The sequence below is a fragment of the Leopardus geoffroyi genome, chromosome A3 (assembly GCF_018350155.1).
Source record: "Leopardus geoffroyi isolate Oge1 chromosome A3, O.geoffroyi_Oge1_pat1.0, whole genome shotgun sequence".
Lineage (NCBI taxonomy): Eukaryota > Metazoa > Chordata > Mammalia > Carnivora > Felidae > Leopardus > Leopardus geoffroyi.
Genome location: NC_059336.1, coordinates 132,227,885 through 132,246,971, shown reverse-complemented (window position 1 = coordinate 132,246,971; position 19,087 = coordinate 132,227,885). Strand labels below are relative to the sequence as shown.

General features: G+C 36.0%; 1 protein-coding gene across 6 annotated transcripts in view; it reads right to left on the bottom strand.

The window, feature by feature from the left end:
* The window catches only part of ROCK2 (Rho associated coiled-coil containing protein kinase 2), a 139,522-nt gene that overhangs the window by 25,994 nt on the left and 94,441 nt on the right, over positions 1-19,087 (bottom strand). For all 6 annotated transcript variants that reach the window (XM_045447707.1, XM_045447706.1, XM_045447709.1 and 3 more), the window contains exons 7-20: positions 18,111-18,249; positions 14,184-14,275; positions 13,232-13,391; positions 11,226-11,286; positions 10,616-10,627; positions 9,242-9,321; positions 9,037-9,085; positions 8,306-8,441; positions 8,110-8,201; positions 7,625-7,871; positions 7,160-7,266; positions 4,406-4,565; positions 1,586-1,746; positions 840-1,024 (exon numbers count right to left, since the gene is read on the bottom strand). In XM_045447707.1, the coding sequence (XP_045303663.1) occupies positions 840-1,024; positions 1,586-1,746; positions 4,406-4,565; positions 7,160-7,266; positions 7,625-7,871; positions 8,110-8,201; positions 8,306-8,441; positions 9,037-9,085; positions 9,242-9,321; positions 10,616-10,627; positions 11,226-11,286; positions 13,232-13,391; positions 14,184-14,275; positions 18,111-18,249 (1,681 nt within the window). The remainder of the gene's footprint in view (positions 1-839; positions 1,025-1,585; positions 1,747-4,405; positions 4,566-7,159; positions 7,267-7,624; positions 7,872-8,109; positions 8,202-8,305; positions 8,442-9,036; positions 9,086-9,241; positions 9,322-10,615; positions 10,628-11,225; positions 11,287-13,231; positions 13,392-14,183; positions 14,276-18,110; positions 18,250-19,087) is intronic.

Sequence of the window (19,087 nt, the reverse complement as noted above, 5' to 3'; positions counted from 1 at the left end):
TCCATCAACCACAAACCACAGCCTCCCCAGTCCGGGATGAGAACCGCAATACTCCCACCCACCCTTTCTCTTGTTTTTGAAATCTGACGAGAACACGTCCAAATGCGGGTCTTTTCTTCACTTATTTTCGGTTGAGTCCTTTCAATCTGACGACTTCTCTTCCCGCCACGGGAAACCCGTTTTCCATTATTTCTCTAACAACTTCCTCCTCTTCCTTCCTTCTCTAGACTTCTCTGTCTGGGGCTAGAACCCCTGGGCCACACACCTTCTACGTCATGCCCTCTTCTTCCACAGTCGATGAAATTTCTTTGAATTTTTCTTTAAACCATCCTAATAAATGTATATGCGGTCATTTTTCATCTTTAACAGCTCGTTCTCATTCTGGCTGCCCTTTCTGCTTTATGCCGGCTTCTTGGTTAACGGAAGTACTATCTCCTAGAAGTTTTGATCAATACTAATTATTACTAATAGGCTTTTTTTATTTGTTTGTGCTCTCCTCTTCTTTCCTTAATATATTCCTCATCTGGGGGTACGTTTCCTTTTTCTTTATCACAGTCTTTCTCTTTAGTACTGAACACTTTCCTCAAATGCCTGGTGATACTTGGTTATTCATTTATAGAGGCGGCAATAGGTAGAAGTAGTAAAAACAATCGTTGGGGAAGCAAATATAATCTCGAGGGATAACAGCGGCACTCAGCACATTACTTAAACAGAAAAAGAGAGCAAATGCGGTCAACAAAATGATCAAAAGAAAACCCCCAGGTAAACCAAAATTAAGATAATTTACATGTGGATACTCCTATATATGAATAAAACTTTGTCTCAAACAATTTACTTACTTTCGAAGTTCAGCGTTCTGCTTTTCCAAGCTCATTTTCATTTCCATGAGATGATTATTCTCCTGTTTTAACTGCTTTTCTGACATTTTTAGTGTGTTAACTTGCTGTGTTTGCATCTTCAAGTCATTTTGTGTAAGGCAGCGCTTTTGAGTTTCTTGCTCTATTTTTAATGTCAAGTTTCTGATCTAAAAAATAAATTGTATACTTGGTATATAAATAAATTACTTTGACTTTGATTTATTTTTTTAATGTTTATTTATTTTGAGACAGAGAGAGAATGAGAGAGAATGAGAGAGTGAGAGTGAGAGCGAGAGTGAGAGTGAGAGTGAGAATGAGAATGAGAAATCATGAACTACAAGATCATGACCTGAGCTGAAGTCGGACGCTTAGCCGACTGAGCCACCCAGGCACCCCTTGATTTTGATTTTTCTTATCGATGAAGCTTGCAGCAAATATGATCATGCAAAACAGATTTTTGTCCTTAGGCAGCTAATTCACTTCACAGTAAAATATTTTTTGTATTTCTGTTGTCGTACTTTTTAAAATAAAATATGGTCTTTAGGGTAAAAATAACTTAAAATTTTAAATTATGACTCATTTAGCTATCATCCAAATTCAGTAAAATTAAAGGTTGCAGATTATAAGAAAAAAATTTTAATTATGAAACCAACATTATGGATAAACCTACGTGGACTATGAATTCATTACATAGTTTACTATTACTTATTAGCAAACTTCATACTCACATCTTCATTGAGCACATCTTTCTGCTTAAGGAGTTCATTTATTTTCTGCTGTGACTGTTTGAGGTCACAGTCCAATATAGAGCATCTCTTCTCAGCTTCCAGCAACAGGTTTTCCACCTTCTGCTTTAACGTCCTTTCCTCTGAGAGGTTTTTCTCCATTTCTATTGCCACAAAAATGGACACAGTTGTGCATCCACATACCAAAAAAGCATACCAAATATGTGACACCATGCTATGAAAACTGTTGTAAATGATGCTGCCTTAAAAACATTTTTTTTTTAATTTCCAATTTAATATTTTCATCACTCTCCCTAATGTGTTTGAAATGTCAACAGTTTCACGCTTAGAAATCAGGAGTTTTATTTCCAGTGTCCAGAAAAATCGACCACTCTGCAATATTACATCTATTCTAACTGAAGTAAAATTGTGCCTTCACTTATGATTCTAAAAGAGGCTTACATCTTTTTAATAAAGACGTATTTTATTTTCCTGCTACCCTGTGCCTCTTGGTGTTACTTTTCTTACCCTAAAACATCCCAGGTAGATTCTATGACATCTATGGCTCTTTCCATATTAGCATATTACTATGCAGAGAAGGACAATTATGCTTTGGGGAAATGGCAAAGGACAAGCCGCTGGGACCAAGGTTCCTAAGGTTAAACCCTGTCTCTGACACATCCTAATTATTTACAAGGGCACGTTAGTTAAGCTCTCTGAGGCTCAATTTCCTCATCTGTAGAATGATACCAGTACCTGTTCTCCCTTACAGGGATGTTACGAAGATTCTTAGTTACTATCTGTGTGGCACTTAATAGCTGGTTGGCAAACAAGAAGAATTTGATAAGTGCTCAGTATTTAAGGACAATGTTAAAAAGACCTAAAGAGAATGTTCACAGTATTATTTTCAAAGAAAAAAAGCAAAAAGGGTATAAAAATTTCAGAAAATATACAAAATAGCATCCTGATTAGTAAAATTGTGGTTAATCTTTACTTACTTCTTTATACTTTCCTGAATTTTCTAAATGATTTGTAATGAACTTCTAATTTGTTTTATTAATCAGAAAAGGCTTTTAAAAGTGAAGAACAGGCAAAGTTTATGTCTACACAAGTGATTTCATATTAAATGTCGGTTATTACCATTAAAGGATTACCTTTTGATGTACTGATTAGAAAATCTTTTCAAATCCAATTGGGCTCCTCTGCTGTTTCATACCTAATGCTCGATATTGAATTATCGTATTACAAAGTTATATAAGGGAAAATTAAGCCTATGAATTTTCACTTTTCAATGAACTGCCTTCAAAAGTGTGGAAAAAACGAAACTATTCTTCACATTCTACTAATAACAGCTAATATTTCTAAGCATTTTCACGTGTCATTGCACTTGGTCTTCAAAACAACCTAAAACTCTTACCTGTCTAAGAAGAAACAAGGCACAAAAAAGGTTAAGTAACTAGACAAGGTCACATGACTACTTTTCATTAGTAAGCCACAGTCTTAATCAAAGGAAGCTACGGAATGGCAGTGGAAAACCCAAAGGCTTTTAGAGCCGGTCTGAGCACCAGCAACATTTAAGTTTTGTGTACTCCTATAAACTATGAAAGTCACCATACATCTTATGTTAGTATTCTAAAAAGGAGTTTGAAAAAAAAAAAATGGTAGGTACTATTACTCTGAATTGGTTCATTTTTATCAGTTCAGAGATAACACATGGACAGATATACTCACTTAAAAAAACAATCACTCTAATGTGGGCACAGAGAATAGACAGGGGCATAAGTGAACTTACTGAGTAGGTGATGAAAACACAGATGCTATGACTTGTTTTGAGTGGTGGTTACACGTGTGTATTACAAATGCGAGAAGTGCAATGTGACTGCACTTGAATTACACCTCAAAAGAAATTCAACTCTATCTTCTAGGCCCCTGACAGGGAAACATGGCCCACTAATTTCCACTCTTGTAATTAGATTTTTCTAAACAAAGCACTCATTTCATCTCTTAACATCCTTAATTACTGCCTTAAACTAAACTGATTTTAACCAAGAAAGCTCCAATTTAAATTTCATTCATTAATTAAAAGGCTATTTTTTTCCAAATTATTCATAAATGTTATGCTTCAATTTAAAATAAAATTTCTGCTTAAGAGTTCTATGAATCTTTCGCAAGAGTCTTTTATTAATTTCCTTTGGAATTTCAAATCCTTCATAATTATGAACAGTCAGTTAGGAAAACAAGAAATTATCCTAAGACAATTCCAAGATACAGGCTGGTTTGTGGAAAAGTTAACTCTGTTATTTTACCCTATATTCATTAGTAGTGGATGACTTTGACCAGATCTAGCTAGTATCTTCATCATGACAGAGTTCACAATATTCAATGAGCTTGTATTCTAGTTAGGTCAACTACTATTTCCAAAATACTTATTTTGCATAAACTGGCAACAATTTTGTTATACAAGCTGGTAAATGTCAAAGTAAATATTACAAAAATAGCAAATCCCCCCAAATCTGAAAAGATACATCTAGAACCTCATGCTCTTTATGCCTGTTACTTTTGCTATCACTGAAATATTCATTTCTCTCTGATCCTTATATTTGGTTGAATAATTCGGTATTTGGGACTTACATCTTAGAAATGATCGTTGCCATAAAGAGAAAAAATGATATGTATATAAAGCTTCCCTAATGTTTTTCTTTCCAGTTCTCAATATTTGACAATAAAATATAAAAAAATATTTTTCAAAATCAAGAGTTGACTACAGAATCACTTCTTAGGAAAATGCTGCAGAAAAAAAACCCTCTTAGAAAAAAGGCATACCTTTCATGGCTTCTGATTTTGCTTCTTCAATGGATTCGTAAATTTTATTTTTATCTGCCAGCCGTGCTTTTGTAGCCTTATGCTCAGCTTCTTCTTGTTCTAAGCTCTGCTGTATAACTTTTAGTTGGTATGTCATATCTATTTCCATGTTGTTCTTTTCCTATTAAAGATTTAGAATAGCAGCGATCAACAAAAAAGACTGGCTCACAATTTCAAAAACTTATAAATACTTTCCCTCCCCCCTTCACTCAAACTTCTTGTAACAATGATCCACGGAATCCACCTGTTCACCTCCTGCTGAACCTACGGCCCATCCCTCCACTCTACCGTTTGGAGATCTGCACTGAGACTGTGTGATCTCAATGAAGTAACACATGATATTCTCACCACCAGATTCGACAAACACTTTTCAGTAGTTACCCCATTTTGACTCACTGTTGCCCCTGAAACTATTTCCTTGACATACCTGAGTGCACTCACTTGGCTCCCCACTTCCTGTTCTCATCTTTTCTGTCACCTACGAAGTTTTCCCCCAGCTATTCCTTAAATGCTGGTCTTCTCTGGAGGCAGCGTTCTTCAGCCACTTCAAGCTTCTATATCATTATTTATCACCTTTAAAACCTATCTAATATTTCCCTTTGCTGTATCTGACGACAAATTTTCAGGATCCTCTACCATTTACCCTGATATTCCATACAGGAGACTTGTTTTAAGTTGGGACACTTTAATAATGAAGTCAATCTATTTTCTCTATATCCTCAAAAGATTTTCTAATTCTTTGTTTCTATAGTTTGTATCATATATGTAAATATTTCTTTTGTTTTTCAAATAAATCCTTAATACTGAAAATGATTTTTTTCTTTTTTTAAGTTTATTTATTTTGGGAGAGAGAGAGACAGCAAGTGAGCATGCGCAGAGGAGGGGCAAAAAAGCGGGAGCAGGGGAGGGGGAGGGAGAGAGGGAGAGAGGGAGGGGGAGAGGGAGAGAATGAATCCCAAGCAGGCTCTACACAGTCAGGGCAGAGCCCGAGGCGGGGCTTGAACTCACTAACTGTTGAGATCATGACTTGAGCCAAAATCAAGAGTCAGATGCTTAACCAACTGAGCCACCCAGGAGCCCCTAAAAATGAGGTTTTTCAATCCAACAACAGAGGAATCAACTCTGCCCTGAAAAACCATTGCTCTAAACAATCTTTTCCGAGATAGGCTCTTGCATTCACACAGCTTCAGCTACTTCTGTACCAATGACTCTCAAACATTTCTAGCTTCAACAGAGTTTACTCCTTTACGAACATCCTAAGGCACCTCAAACTTAGGACTAAGATAGACTTTGTCATCATTTCTTCTAAAAGAGCTATTTCCCTTCATTCTTTTCTCCCCTTTATTCTTTATGAATTACTGTTACCATTATGTATCTTGTCACCATGTAAGAGCCTAGAACTCCTCCTTAAATACCACACGTGCCTTATCTAAGCCATCACTAAGTGCTACCAAATATTCTACCTCCAGATATTTCTCAGATTCACCCCCATTTTCCATCCTTTTAACCGCCGTACCAGTTAAGTCTCCATCATCCGAATTACTGAAAACGTCTCTGACTAGTCTCCCCCCCTCTTATCTTGTCCTCCTCAAATTTATTCTCCACACATGGTACACAACGATCTATCTTAAATGTGTGTCTAAAAAGAGCATCTAATTTAAAGCCCTTCAGTGGCTGGGTCCGTTGCCTGGAGAAATTAAGTTTAACAGAATATTCAAACTCTCACATGATCTAGCTCATGCCTAGGTCTGTAGCTCATTCTGGTCAGTGAATTCCTCACACTTGACATGAGAACCACACTGCAGTCTTCAGGTGCATTTTGGCCTGATGTCTATTTTTATAAAATTTCACTGGAACACAGGAACACCCATTCCTTTACGTATTGGAGCAGAGCTGAGTTGCAACAGATTATATGGCCCTCAAAGCCTAAAATATTCATTGTCTTTTGCTTAAAAGATTAAAATCTGTTGACCCCTGCTCTATACTCCAGAACTATTGAGCAGTTAGCGTTAAATAAACCAGCTATACCTTTTCTATTTCCCATCCTTATACTTTTGCTCCTGCTGTCCTGCCCAACTCAGAATGTGCCTTTGCCCGGCCAACCAATCCTGCCCTGTCAGATTAGGGCTTCGTCCTGTGCGTCCAATATACCCTGTCCATTCTTCAAGCAGTCTGTTTACCACGCTGTGTTAGAATTATCTGTGTACTTTATTAGTGACTTTAGGTACTACTCCTTAGATTGTATTTTTTTTTAATTTATTATTTTTTTAAGTAGGCTCCACGTCCAACGTGGGGGCTTGAACTCATGACCCAGAGATCAAGAGTCACATGCTCTACCGTCTGAGACAGCCAGGAGGCCCCACTGTGGGATTGTTAAAGGCAAGCAAAGACTGCATCTTGATATTTCTACCACGGATGATACATTCAATACTTGAAAGAATGGATAAGTGAACAAAAATAACACCTTAACTGCACACAGCCTAAAAATCATCCCTGGCTTACAGAAGTTTTAAAGAAAAACTTTTCAATGCCAAAAGCCATTGTAACTTTCTATCATTTTAAAGATACGTTGTAGTCAAAATCTAAGTTTTCCTTGGGTCCCTAGGGAGAAACATCCACTGAAACCATACCGATACTCCTTATTTTAGAGTTAAGTTTTCCAATCTAAAACTCTTTGTCATTTTCCTACAAAATATAAAGCTGAACATGTCTTACCTTTTCCAAATCAGTAAATCTCTCCTGTAGTTGTCTCTTCTCCATCTCTACTTTCGCTAATAAGATTTTGCCATTCTTTAAGTCTTCTTCTAGGCCAGATAGTCTACCTAAAATTGCAACATTTTAAAAGCAATAAGCCCACAAAGTATATATATGTTAAATTAAGAGTAAACAATTTTGAGAAGTTTTATAATTGTTGGTAGAGTGCTTTATGGCTAAGTCAACTGGAACCCAAACCGTCACTCTGGGAGGTGGTTTTTGATAATTTAAAATATTTCACACTATTTGAAAGCAAACCTTCTATTCATAAAATTTTCTATCAATGCATTCCATATGTTATGCTTCACATAACAGAGTAGTATATTCAGAAATGTGCTATTCCAGCACATACATCCATCATCTAAAGTTATTTCCGAAATATAAATCATCAAGATGAATTCAAGTGCAATCTCTACTTTATAATACCTTGTAAGTCATTAATTATCTCTGATCCGTGGGTTCGGTCCCTCCTTTCAGATTCTAGAACTGACTGAAGATTGATAAATTCCTTTTCAAGTTTTAACTTGGCAGTCTCCAGCAGACAATTTTTATCTTGAAGATCTCTATTGTTAGATTCCAGCTGCTGAATCTGTTTTGTACTTTCTGCCTGGGTTTTTCTTAATCGGGCTGCAGTATCAGATTCTGTTCTCAGCAAAGCATTGGTTTCATCCAGCTGTTATTCCATTCAAAATCAAACAGACAACAACAAACACGAGTGTATATAATGAAAATACTTCTGTTATCAGCCTGTTACAAACTAAAGTAAGAAACAAACCTAAAAATAGTTTCCTAATGATTTCCCTTTAAAATCAGAGGCAAAGGCCTTTCTGTAACATTTCCAATTAAAATTAGTATTAGTAAGTTATCATCAAGAAAATTCAATATCCTATTACAAATGGAGATTGACCTACTTGTCTCTGGAGTTGATTTACTTTCTCAGTGGATATTTGAGAGTTCTGATTCCTTTTTTTCAAATCTTCAAGTTGATCCTTTAAACTGTTAACTGTGATAAAAAAAAAAAAAAGCATTTCAGTGCTTCAACAACACACACGTACATACACATTTAATTTTTTTCTTGGTAAGTATTTAATATTCTACACCACAAACCATCGTTTTCCAAATTTCGTTTCTTGTCTGCTTCGTGATCAGCTTTCCGCTGATATTCTGCATTTTTGTGCTGAAGAAGTGCCTTTTCTCTTTCTAATTGTCTTAATGCTGATTCCACATTTTTCCTTAAGGTAATCTGAAATAATGCTTAAAGTTACTATCAAAGGAAAGTATGTATAAAAATCAAATGAAAACACTATTTTAGTATTTCAAGCAGATAAAAAAGAACTTTAAAAAAGGCTGTAACTGCTGTTTTGTTAAAACTTACAATAACGTTTTCCATTGCTTTCAAAATAGCACACCTCTCTTAAATTATTAAGACCATACTGTTAATGGTTGACTACTGAAAGTCAAACTTTCCGTAACTTCCATTACCACTGAACCATCGTCACTTAATATAAACTATGGATCTGAAATGTTAGGAACAGAAATTTAAAAGAAGAAACAATGGTCACTTTGTGTTGTTAAGCCAAGTAATTGACACAAATGCAAATTTTTTTTACGTGAAACATCTACACATTCTAAATTCACTCAAGTTTGCAAACCCATAACAAAATGAGGCTTATCACCAAGGTTATCCTGTAACCTGTTCGCCAGTGCAACATAAGGCGGGTCTTACTATCTATCAAGATGGGTGTTAATATGGTTCTCAGACAACTCTCTGCAGGGAAGGCAGGCATCACAACTTGTAGCAAACAAGAATATCAATGAAAAGCATACAGAAACTTTACCTCCTCTTCTAGCTCCTTTGCTACCTTCTCAAGGCGAGTATTAACAGATCTAAAGGATTTCAAAAGAAACAGTGATTTACAATAAAAACCTTTACTTAGTATAAATTCAAAGATGATCATATAATTACTTTATAACTCTTCCTTTTTGGTAAAACGTTTGAACTTAAATTTTAAAAGACAACGTTTCGTTATCTAAACAACATACTTGCACTTCTGCTCTAATTCTTCTTTGGCTTGTATCTCAGTGCTAAGGTGTTCTTCTAACGTGTATAGTTTTTTCTGAATCTGTCCGGAAACAAGAAACTATAATTATAAATTTTGGTCACATTTAAAACATGAGAGGCTTAAAGACAAGGATAAGCTGTTTTTTAAGCTTTATAATGGTACAGTTTTTGTACCTTCTTAATGTGACTTTTACCAACATAAGGAAAAAATTCTCCACCTCTTGCTTTCTATGTATGTAAACATTACGTAAATATACGAGTGAGACGCTCTAATCTTGGCAGAATTCTTCTATGACGCCAAGTCTCTCATTCATTATGAATAAAGGATACCCTCTGATATGCTCCACTGTTCTTCTGCAGATTATTTATGTAAAAATACTGTCACACAGTGTACTTACAAGATGAAAAGGTCTCTATCTGAAACAAATATTTGGAATATTTAACTGCACTTGCTCAAAAATATATTACGTCTCTTAAAAATGAGAATTTAAGTTCTTCTTTGTATCTTTCTACACAGTGCCAGGAACACTACTATAAGGAGTTACGGTCAATAAGTCTTCCAGGAATGACGGCTAATTGATTATAAGTCATTTCCTTGCCATGCTTTACATCTTCTTCTAGGCCAGATATGTTGATCTTTAAACCAACTGCAATTATATTACGTATTAAATAATCCATTTTTGGAGCATCATTGCCTTCATAAAGGGCTCAACTTTTTGAGTGCCTTTTATGCCTTAGGTACCATGTTAGGCACTTTACAAATACTGTCTCAACAACCCTAACAACAACCCTAAAAAGGTGGTAGGTAGTGTTGTATGTACTCAATAAAGAAACTGAAACTCAAAAAAGGTGAGTAACTCTCTAGATGGCTTAGCTCACAAGTGGCTGTGCCAAAAATCAATCCAAGTCTATTAGATTCCAAGGCCAATATTCTTTCTAGTGATTAGGTTTCTTAAAGAAACTCATGGTTTCTTAAATATTTTATACATCTTAAGCAAAACTATCATTTTTCCCTAATAAGAACACACAGGCCAATGAACAAGTCATGTTTAACTACTTTTGGCTATTATTACATTAGTATAATTTGATCACGCTTATTTTCACTTGTTCATTCAAAATTCTTACTATCAGTTATATATCCTTAATAAATAAAAATAAGAAAATTACATAATAGATACTTAAACAATAAATCCATAGGGGCAATAATAAAAGAAATACTTGGTAGAAACAAGGCTGGGAACTTCTCTCTTAAGTAGATGTAGCACTCCAAATGCTAGGTGGAAAATGGCTCTATCAAAACATTGTCAGAGGGATGTGTTTTTCTCAGTTTTTCAACATAAGTGACATCAACATACCTCTTGGCTTTCCTATTTAAAACAAAACAAAAAGGAAATTGAAAACGTAAGCATGCTTTATAAAATTCCTAAAATAAATCACGCCAAAATTATCTAACCAATCTTTTTACTTTCTATAAATTTTAAGGAGAAAATGTTAGCATCCTCATTAACCTGTATGCGTGCGCACGATTTACTTTTGTGTATGGTTACAAATTATAGAGGCCGCAAAATATTGTTAGTTTGATAAAATTAACCTTTGTTTGAATTCATTCCCACTCAAAATATTAACTTCTCCACAATTTCTGTACCCTTATAGCTTATTATCTATATTCTTTTTAGAGTACTAAGATTATAAAATTTTCTGAGATTGTAGATGTTTATAAACCTATCACTTTTTTGCTATTAAAACTATGCCTAAAAGCTACGTTTAATTCATCTTTTTACTAGCCACTTTTCTTCCACAATACTACCTGTCAAATAAATCCATCATCTCAATGTTTTGTGAACTGTATTACAACAAAGAACACCAGAAAATGGTTCAAAAAGTAGCATCAAATGAACTTTTTAAACACATGGATATTACTAAATTAGTCGAACATGTGACTAAATAGTAAAAATTTATACATACTTCATTTTTCCTTGACTGTACTGAATCATTTTCTCTGCAAGATGGAGAGTCACTTAATAACCTAGAGGGAAAGACAGGAGATAAATTCTTTGCATGCCATTTTAATCCATTTTCTAATATCCCCAAGTTATTCTCAGAATTAAACTCCAGCCACAAAGATTTCTCTTTTTTACTTCAACATATTTTAAATGAAGCACTGTTTTCCCCCTTTAGACATTTATATCCTTCTCGATAATTTAAAATGCTGCACTTGTCCTGCCCCCCACTCTTATCTGATGTTCTAGTCTTTAATACTGTTGAGACTGGAGTCACTATATGGCCTATACCTTCCCCCTCTTCATCTCATTTTGAGTTCCTAGAACTATCTTATCTAGGTATCTTCTAGAAAAGAGACCCCTCTCCTCCTTTTCAAAGATAACATCTCTTGATTCCCAGGTCTTAATACATAAGTCATCACTTCTATTTAAATATCAGTATCTCACTTTAACTGGGTCCTTCCTCACTGCCTATAAATATGCTTGGGTTTCTCCAGGCCACTCATATCCTCATCTCGGTGAGCATGACAAGAGTTTTGAGAATACTACCGTTGGCAGAGTGTCCAACTCACCTAGAATTTTCTCAGTTTCAGCATGAAAGTCCCTGGCCACATCCAGGAAGCCCCTCGGTCCTGGGCAAACCATAATGGTTGGTCACCCCTACCATTCCATACATGGAAGTACCAAGTTTCTCAAATATGTTTCTCCAATGTCTTTAACGCCTCGCTACGTGTCAAAGTCAAAAGTCCCTCAGTATAGCACACAATAATCACCTGCTGCTTAACTCCCAACAGTTTTTAATCTTTACACCCAATATTCACTGTAGTCAATCAGTATTTACTGGTCTTGTGCCAGGCTCTGTGCTACATGGAGAGATTGTAGGCAAAACACTCGCAATCTCATTAGGTCTTCCAAATGATCAAAATACAGCAATAAGCACTTTGTGTTTGAGCCCTAGGACCACACTACTCTGTCCCAACGCGTGCTAACACGCCACACTTTGGCTTCCATGGTTCACCTGCCCACAACTGTCACCTAACCTCCCCACATCTCGGCCACTCAAAACCCTTTCTTGTTTTTACAACCGCCACCCCTTCCCTGAGGTCTTACCTGACTTCGTACCCTCACCCCAAAGATGTGACTTTTATTTTTCTTCAGAACCATTCTATTTGAACCACCTCAGATATTTTGGTGCCTTTCTTTTTTTCCTTTTTTAAATGTATGTATTTTTTAATGTTTTTTTGTTTTTGTTTTTTTTTTTTGAGAGAGAGCGAGCATGAGCTGGGGAGGGGCAGAGAGAGAAAGGGTACAGAGGATTTGAAGTGAAGCAGGTTCTGTGCTGACAGCAGAGAGCCCAATGAAGGGTTCAAACTCACAAACTGTGAGATCATGGCCTGAGCTGAAGCTGGATGCTCAACTGACTGATCAACCCAGGTGTCCCAAGATTTATTTATGAGAGAGAGCAGGGGAGCAGCAGGCAAGGGGGGGGGGGGGGGGGGCGTGGAACAGAAGATCCGAAGCTGGCTCTGTGTGACAGCAGCAAGCCTGATTGGGCTCGAACTCACAAACTATGAAATCATGACCTGAGCCAAAGTCAGACGCTGAACCGACTGAGCCACCCAGGTGGCCCAGTACCTTTCATAAGGCAAATATCACATTCTACCCTTCATTACGACTATATTATTCTCTTATATCCCTCATCAGTTGATAAGTTCCTTCAAAAGTACGTATTTGGTCGTATTCTATATCCCCCAAAGAATACAGAACAGTGCCTTGCATTCATTTGTAACTGAATACAACATTCAGAAATAATGGAATTAAATGAAAAGTAACTTTTGATAGTCCTTTTGAAAAACTCAGCAGTTTAAAACAAATGAACACTTTATCTTCTATAGTCCAGAATATCACAGTAAGACAACTCTTAAAGCACAATCCTGAAAGCAATAAAAATGTAACAAACAAATCACATACAAATTTTCTCTATAGTAGGTAAATCCTATAAAAGGCAGCTGATTTCCCACAAAAGCTTTAGGAATTGGGAAGGTTTCTACATCTCCTTTATCATCTTCGATGTCATCAAAGTTGCTGCTGTCTATGTCACTGCTGAGTTCAGGTACTACAGGAGCTGCCGCTGTTAGAAGAAAAGAAATGAATTGTTTTATGCATAATCCAAATATACACTAGCCATCCAGATTTTGTTTTATATCAATTACAATATGTGATTGTGTGATACCAGCACATGACATATTAATAATATATAACTAATCAATAACATTATGATTTACCTTAGAAAATTTTGGTAACATGGTTTACATTTTATCATTTCAAAAAATGAAAACCTCACTAACTATTTTATTACTATATCAGATCAGCTTTATCTATAGATAAATCTACTAAACAAGGAGAGGAATATGGTATTATTATAGGTACTAAAATTGAAAGCAGCAGTAATTTGCACATACATTCTTCAGTCTTCGGCTTTTTATACTCTGTAAGTAAAATATTTCTTAGTCTTAAAATGAATTAATGTCAAATATATATAAAGTTAAAATGAATTACTATGCTTATTCTAGTATTCATCAAAGTATGGTCTCCATATAGTGATTTATTAATTCAAACTCATTCAAATTCAAGGCTATTTCCCTGATTCTGAAAGTTATTTGGATTCATAAAAAATGTGCCAAATTAAGAAATCTATTATAAAAGTATTAAGAAATATTGCTAATAAATACAAATTAGCTTAAGATATTGAGGAACATTAATTTAGTTATGAATATTGCCACAGAACAAATTTGAAATGAAACCTCCCAATTTAAAAGTAGTATCATTAAGAATATCAAACATGCTTATTAATTCAAAAGAGGAATCAATTTTTGAGATTTAAAATGTGATGGAATGGAAATATTTAAAGTTACTGACTTACTCTCTCTTATGTTATCCCAATTCCACTGATCATTCTTAAAGAAAGGATGTTGTTTGATTTCTTCTACCCCATTTCTCCCAAGTCGTACCTCCCTAAACAATACAAGTTAAGACTGTATTATAAAAAGATTATGAAAAAAACAAAAAAAAATAACTCTTATCTTGACAAGGATCAAAATAAGGATCACAAATGACTTTGAGACATCTTAAAAAAAATTTTTTTTTTTAACGTTTTATTTATTTTTGAGACAGGGAGAGGCAGAGCATGAACAGGAGAGGGTCAGAGAGAGGGAGACACAGAATCCGAAACAGGCTCCAGGCTCTGAGCTGTCAGCACAGCGCCCGACGCAGGGCTCGAACTCTTGGACCGCAAGACCGTGACCCGAGCCGAAGTCGGCCGCTTAACCGACTGAGCCACCCAGGTGCCCCGAGATATCTTTATCAAAAGTTTCAAGCTTAAATGTTTTTCAAAAACAAGCAATGCCAATTTTACAATATATGATCTCTCTAGATTAAAAGGACTGTATAGTAAATGCCATGGAAAAGGAAATGTATTTCCCTCTGTAGTTTGTATCAAACAAAAGTACACATGAGGCTTTCAAGTAAAAATATTCATCTGCATGGGCCAAAACTGCATGACCAACTTCATGATGGAAAATGAACACAGGTCTAACTTTGATACAGAAGAGTTATTCAAAGCCTCTCTAATAAAAATGTTATTTTAAAAATCTCTTAAAAAGAATTCACACATTGCTAGAAGCTACCAGTATTAACTCTGATGAACAATTTCATTCTTTGACCTTTTGAGTCTTCAATGAAGATTGTATGGACATAAAAAGCATCTTTTTTTTTTTTTTATATATATGCCCCTGGAGCTATGTTTAATAGAAACAAAAAAAAACCTGTAAACTTTAGAGGGAAGTACTGCTAGCACAATGAGGGCATTAAATTCTTTTCGATAATGGAAAAGAAATTGAAAAGAAAATATCTTTTCTCCATCTACAATCATTCCTTGGACTGCACCACCACCCCGCAATAAATTGTTTAGGCAAATTTCTCATGAATGGTACTCCTTTCATTAACATGTGCTATATATCCTGTTTTATATTATACCTTTCAGCACAAATTATGGTCATCCTCATCAACCCATCTAGTCCCAAATCAAATACTATACAGGATCCGTTCTGAGTTTATCAGCATGGATTGGTAATCAGATATTAACAAATCTTGTAATTGATAAACATATTAAAATGACTAACCTCTCTAATGAGAAAAACTAACAATACTTCAGATGGAAAAAAAATCATGATATTCAGTTTGATGAGAATGAAGAAGTAACTATAATCAACGGATATACACCCTGATGTGACTTCTCTGGGTGTCAATTTTGCAACATCAACTCATTTTAATTAATTTTTTAATTACCATCCAAGTTAGTTAGCATATAGTACAACAATGATTTCAGGAGTAGATTCCTTAATGTCCCTTTCCCATTTAGCCCATCTCCCCTCACAATCCCTCCAGCAACCCTCTGTTCCCTATATTTAAGAGTCTCTTATGTTTTGTCCCCCTCCCTGTTTTTATATTATTTTTGTCCCTTCCCTTATGTTCATGAATCTTAAATTCTTCATTATGAGGGAAGTCATATATTTGAAGAATCTTAAATTCTTCATTATGAGGGAAGTCATATATTTGTCTTTCTCTAATTTTGCTTAGCATAATACCCTCTAGTTCCATCCACGTAGTTGCAAATGGCAAGATTTCATCCTCTTTGATTGCCGAGTCATACTCCATTGTATATAGAGACCACATCTTCTTTATCCATTCATCCAGCGATGGACATTTGGGCTCTTTCCATCCTTTGGCTATTGTTGATCGTGCTGCTATAAACATTGGGGTGCATGTGCCCCTTTGAAACAGCACACCTGTATTCCCTGGATAGATACCTAGTAGTGCAATTGCTGGGTTGTAGGGCAGTTCTATTTTTAATTTTTTGAGGAACCTCCATACTGTTTTCCAGAATGGCTGCACCAATTTGCATTCCCACCAGCAGTGCAAAAGAGATCCTCTCTCTCCACATCCTCGCCAACATCTGTTGTTGCCTGAGTTGTTAGCCATTCTGACAGGTGTGAGGTGGTATCTCATTGTGGTTTCAATTTGTATTTCCCTGACGATGAGTGATGTGGAGCATTTTTTCATGTGTTGGTTGGCCATCTGGATGTCTTCTTTGGAGACGTGTCTATCCATGTCTTTTGCCCATTTCTTCACTGGATTATTTGTTTTTTTGGGTGCTGAGTTTGATAAGTTCTTTATAGATTTTGAGTAATAACCCTTCAGCTGATATATGATTTGCAAATATCTTCTCCCATTCTGTCAACTGCCTTTTAGTTTTGCTAATTGTTTCCTTCCTTGTACAAAAGCTTTTTATTTTGATGGTCCTAATAGTTCATTTTTGCTTTTGCTTCCCTTGTCTCTGGAGACATACTGAGTAAGAAGTTGCTGTGGCCGAAGCCGAAGAGGTTTTTCCCTGCTTTCTCCTTGAGGATTTTGATGGCTTCTTACATTGAGGTCTTTCATCCATTTTGAGTTTATTTTTGTATATGGTGTAAGAAAGTGGTCCAGGTTCATTTCTCTGCATGTTGCTGTCCAGTTTTTCCACCACCATTTGCTGAAGAGACTGTCTTTATTCTATTGGATAATCTTTCCTGCTTTGTCAAAGATTAGCGGGCCATATGTTTGTGGGTCCATTTCTGGGTTCTCTATTCTGTTCCACTGATAGTGTCTGTTTTTGTGCCAGTACCATACTGTCTTGATGATTACAGCTTTGTAATATAGCTTGAAGTTGGGAATTGTGATGGCTTCAGCTTTGGTTTTCTTTTTCAAGATTGCTTTAGCTATTTGGGGTCTTTTCTGGTTCCATACAAATTTTAGAATTGTTTGTTCTAGCTCTGTGAAGAATGCTGGTGTTATTTTGATAGGGACTGCAACATCAACTCATTTTAAAGTGTGTATCCTAGAATTCTACCTTCAAGATCTTACCCTCCAGAATACATGCAAAGATATGAATACGTGAGGACAGTCACTGCAGGACTCCTTGTAACAGCAACTGGCTAACAATCAATATGGTTTGCTGAGAAATCACAGCACTTTTGAGCTCGAAATGCCCTCAGCTATCATTGATTGAATCTGACCCCATCATTTATGGGTAAGTAAAATTATTTCCCCCCAAAGTAAAGTAATTCCTTAAGATCATAATGCTAGTGTGTCAAGTTTGGACTGCAGTGCACACACCGGTTATAAATGTTGCCCTTTGATAGAATGACTCTTACCACAAATCTAAAAGAATTAAATAGAAAGGCCAAGGAAGAAACTGCAAAGAGTTTCTATCTTCTCCTTTTGAGGCAGGTTTTCACAACACTGTTCACCCATTTTGTTTTAAAAAAATATCGAATTTCCCAGGCAGACTTACTCATATTCAAATGCAAATATAAAAGGGCTGGGAAGGGGGCACTCCCAAGTCAAATACAAACAGCTTTTGAGATTATAACCAGTCAAGTATGTATCTGCACAAAACACTCTTCTCTCAAAAGATGTACAAATAAGAGTCTTATGGCTTAATTACTTTTAAGGATAAAATGTGAATAACATAAGCCTTATTTCTTTCAAATACGTTATCTTACCAAGTTCTATTTTTCTCTTTTTAGACACGAAGGTTAAGGTCAGAGTTAAGATTTCAGTGGGATTGCGCACACATAACGACGAGAGTAACCCAACACCAGGCCTAGCAGTAGGAAAAGCCTCACCCAGAATTAAATGCAATTTGGATAAAGAGAACGAGATTTCGTATGCAAATAAGAGTTAGCTATGCTTTCGTTTCTACGAATTTAGAAGTTAAGGGCTCTCTACAAAGAAATTCAATGTCTATTACCTATCTGTTAAGAAGGCACAGATGAGATTCTTCGCATGTTTAGAAATTTCTGCATCTTCTGGGAAACACAGTGAGTTTTTATGATCCATAATTTTGCTATATGTTCCTACAAGTGAATCTGCATAAAATGGAGTATCCCCTAGAATTCCAAGAAAGAAGACACAGAGTGTAACAGAGAATGCAAATTAAACACTTTTCATAATATTTAAATATGTTAACTTTAAATTTGTCAAGTGCATGGAAGGACAAATGAATTCAAGATTTTTCTAGGGCCATTTTTAACTGCAATAGAGTCCTTTAAATGAAGTCCAGTGCTAACTAACCTGAGCAGGCAGGCACCAGAGTAGGCTCAGAATACTGTAAATCAGTGTCATTCAAACTCATTAAATTCAATTCTCAGAGATGAAAACAATAGCAGGAATTTAAACGGTCCCTTCAAAGGTGTCATGTGAGTTCCTCCAAAGTACATTATTTTCTAAATCTCTAGAAGACTTCAGGCAAATCCTAGAATATATTCTACTTTCAAAAGATTACAAAATACACCTAATGTATCATCAGTTTGGGCCAGAGGTGGGGAGAATGGACAGCTACCAGGGAACACACTCTGCATATAAAGCAATGGAGGGGCGCCTGAGTGGCTCAGTCAGTTGAGCATCCGACTTCGGCTCAGGTCATGATCTCACAGGTGGTGAGTTCGAGCCCCGCATCAGGCTCTGTGCTGACAGCTCAGAGCCTGGAGCCTGCTTCGGATTCTGTGTCTTCTCCTGTCTCTGCCCCTCCCATGCTCATGCTGTCTCTCTCCCTGTCTCTCAATAATAAATAAACATTAAAAAAATAATAATAAAAAATAAATAAAGGGATGCACTTCAATAACAAAGGCCCAAAACAAAGTAGGTCATACAATGACATGAGTTTAAGCATAGCAAGATCAGTACTACGTACACGAGATGGTCACCAAGAGAAGGCAACTTAGGCCA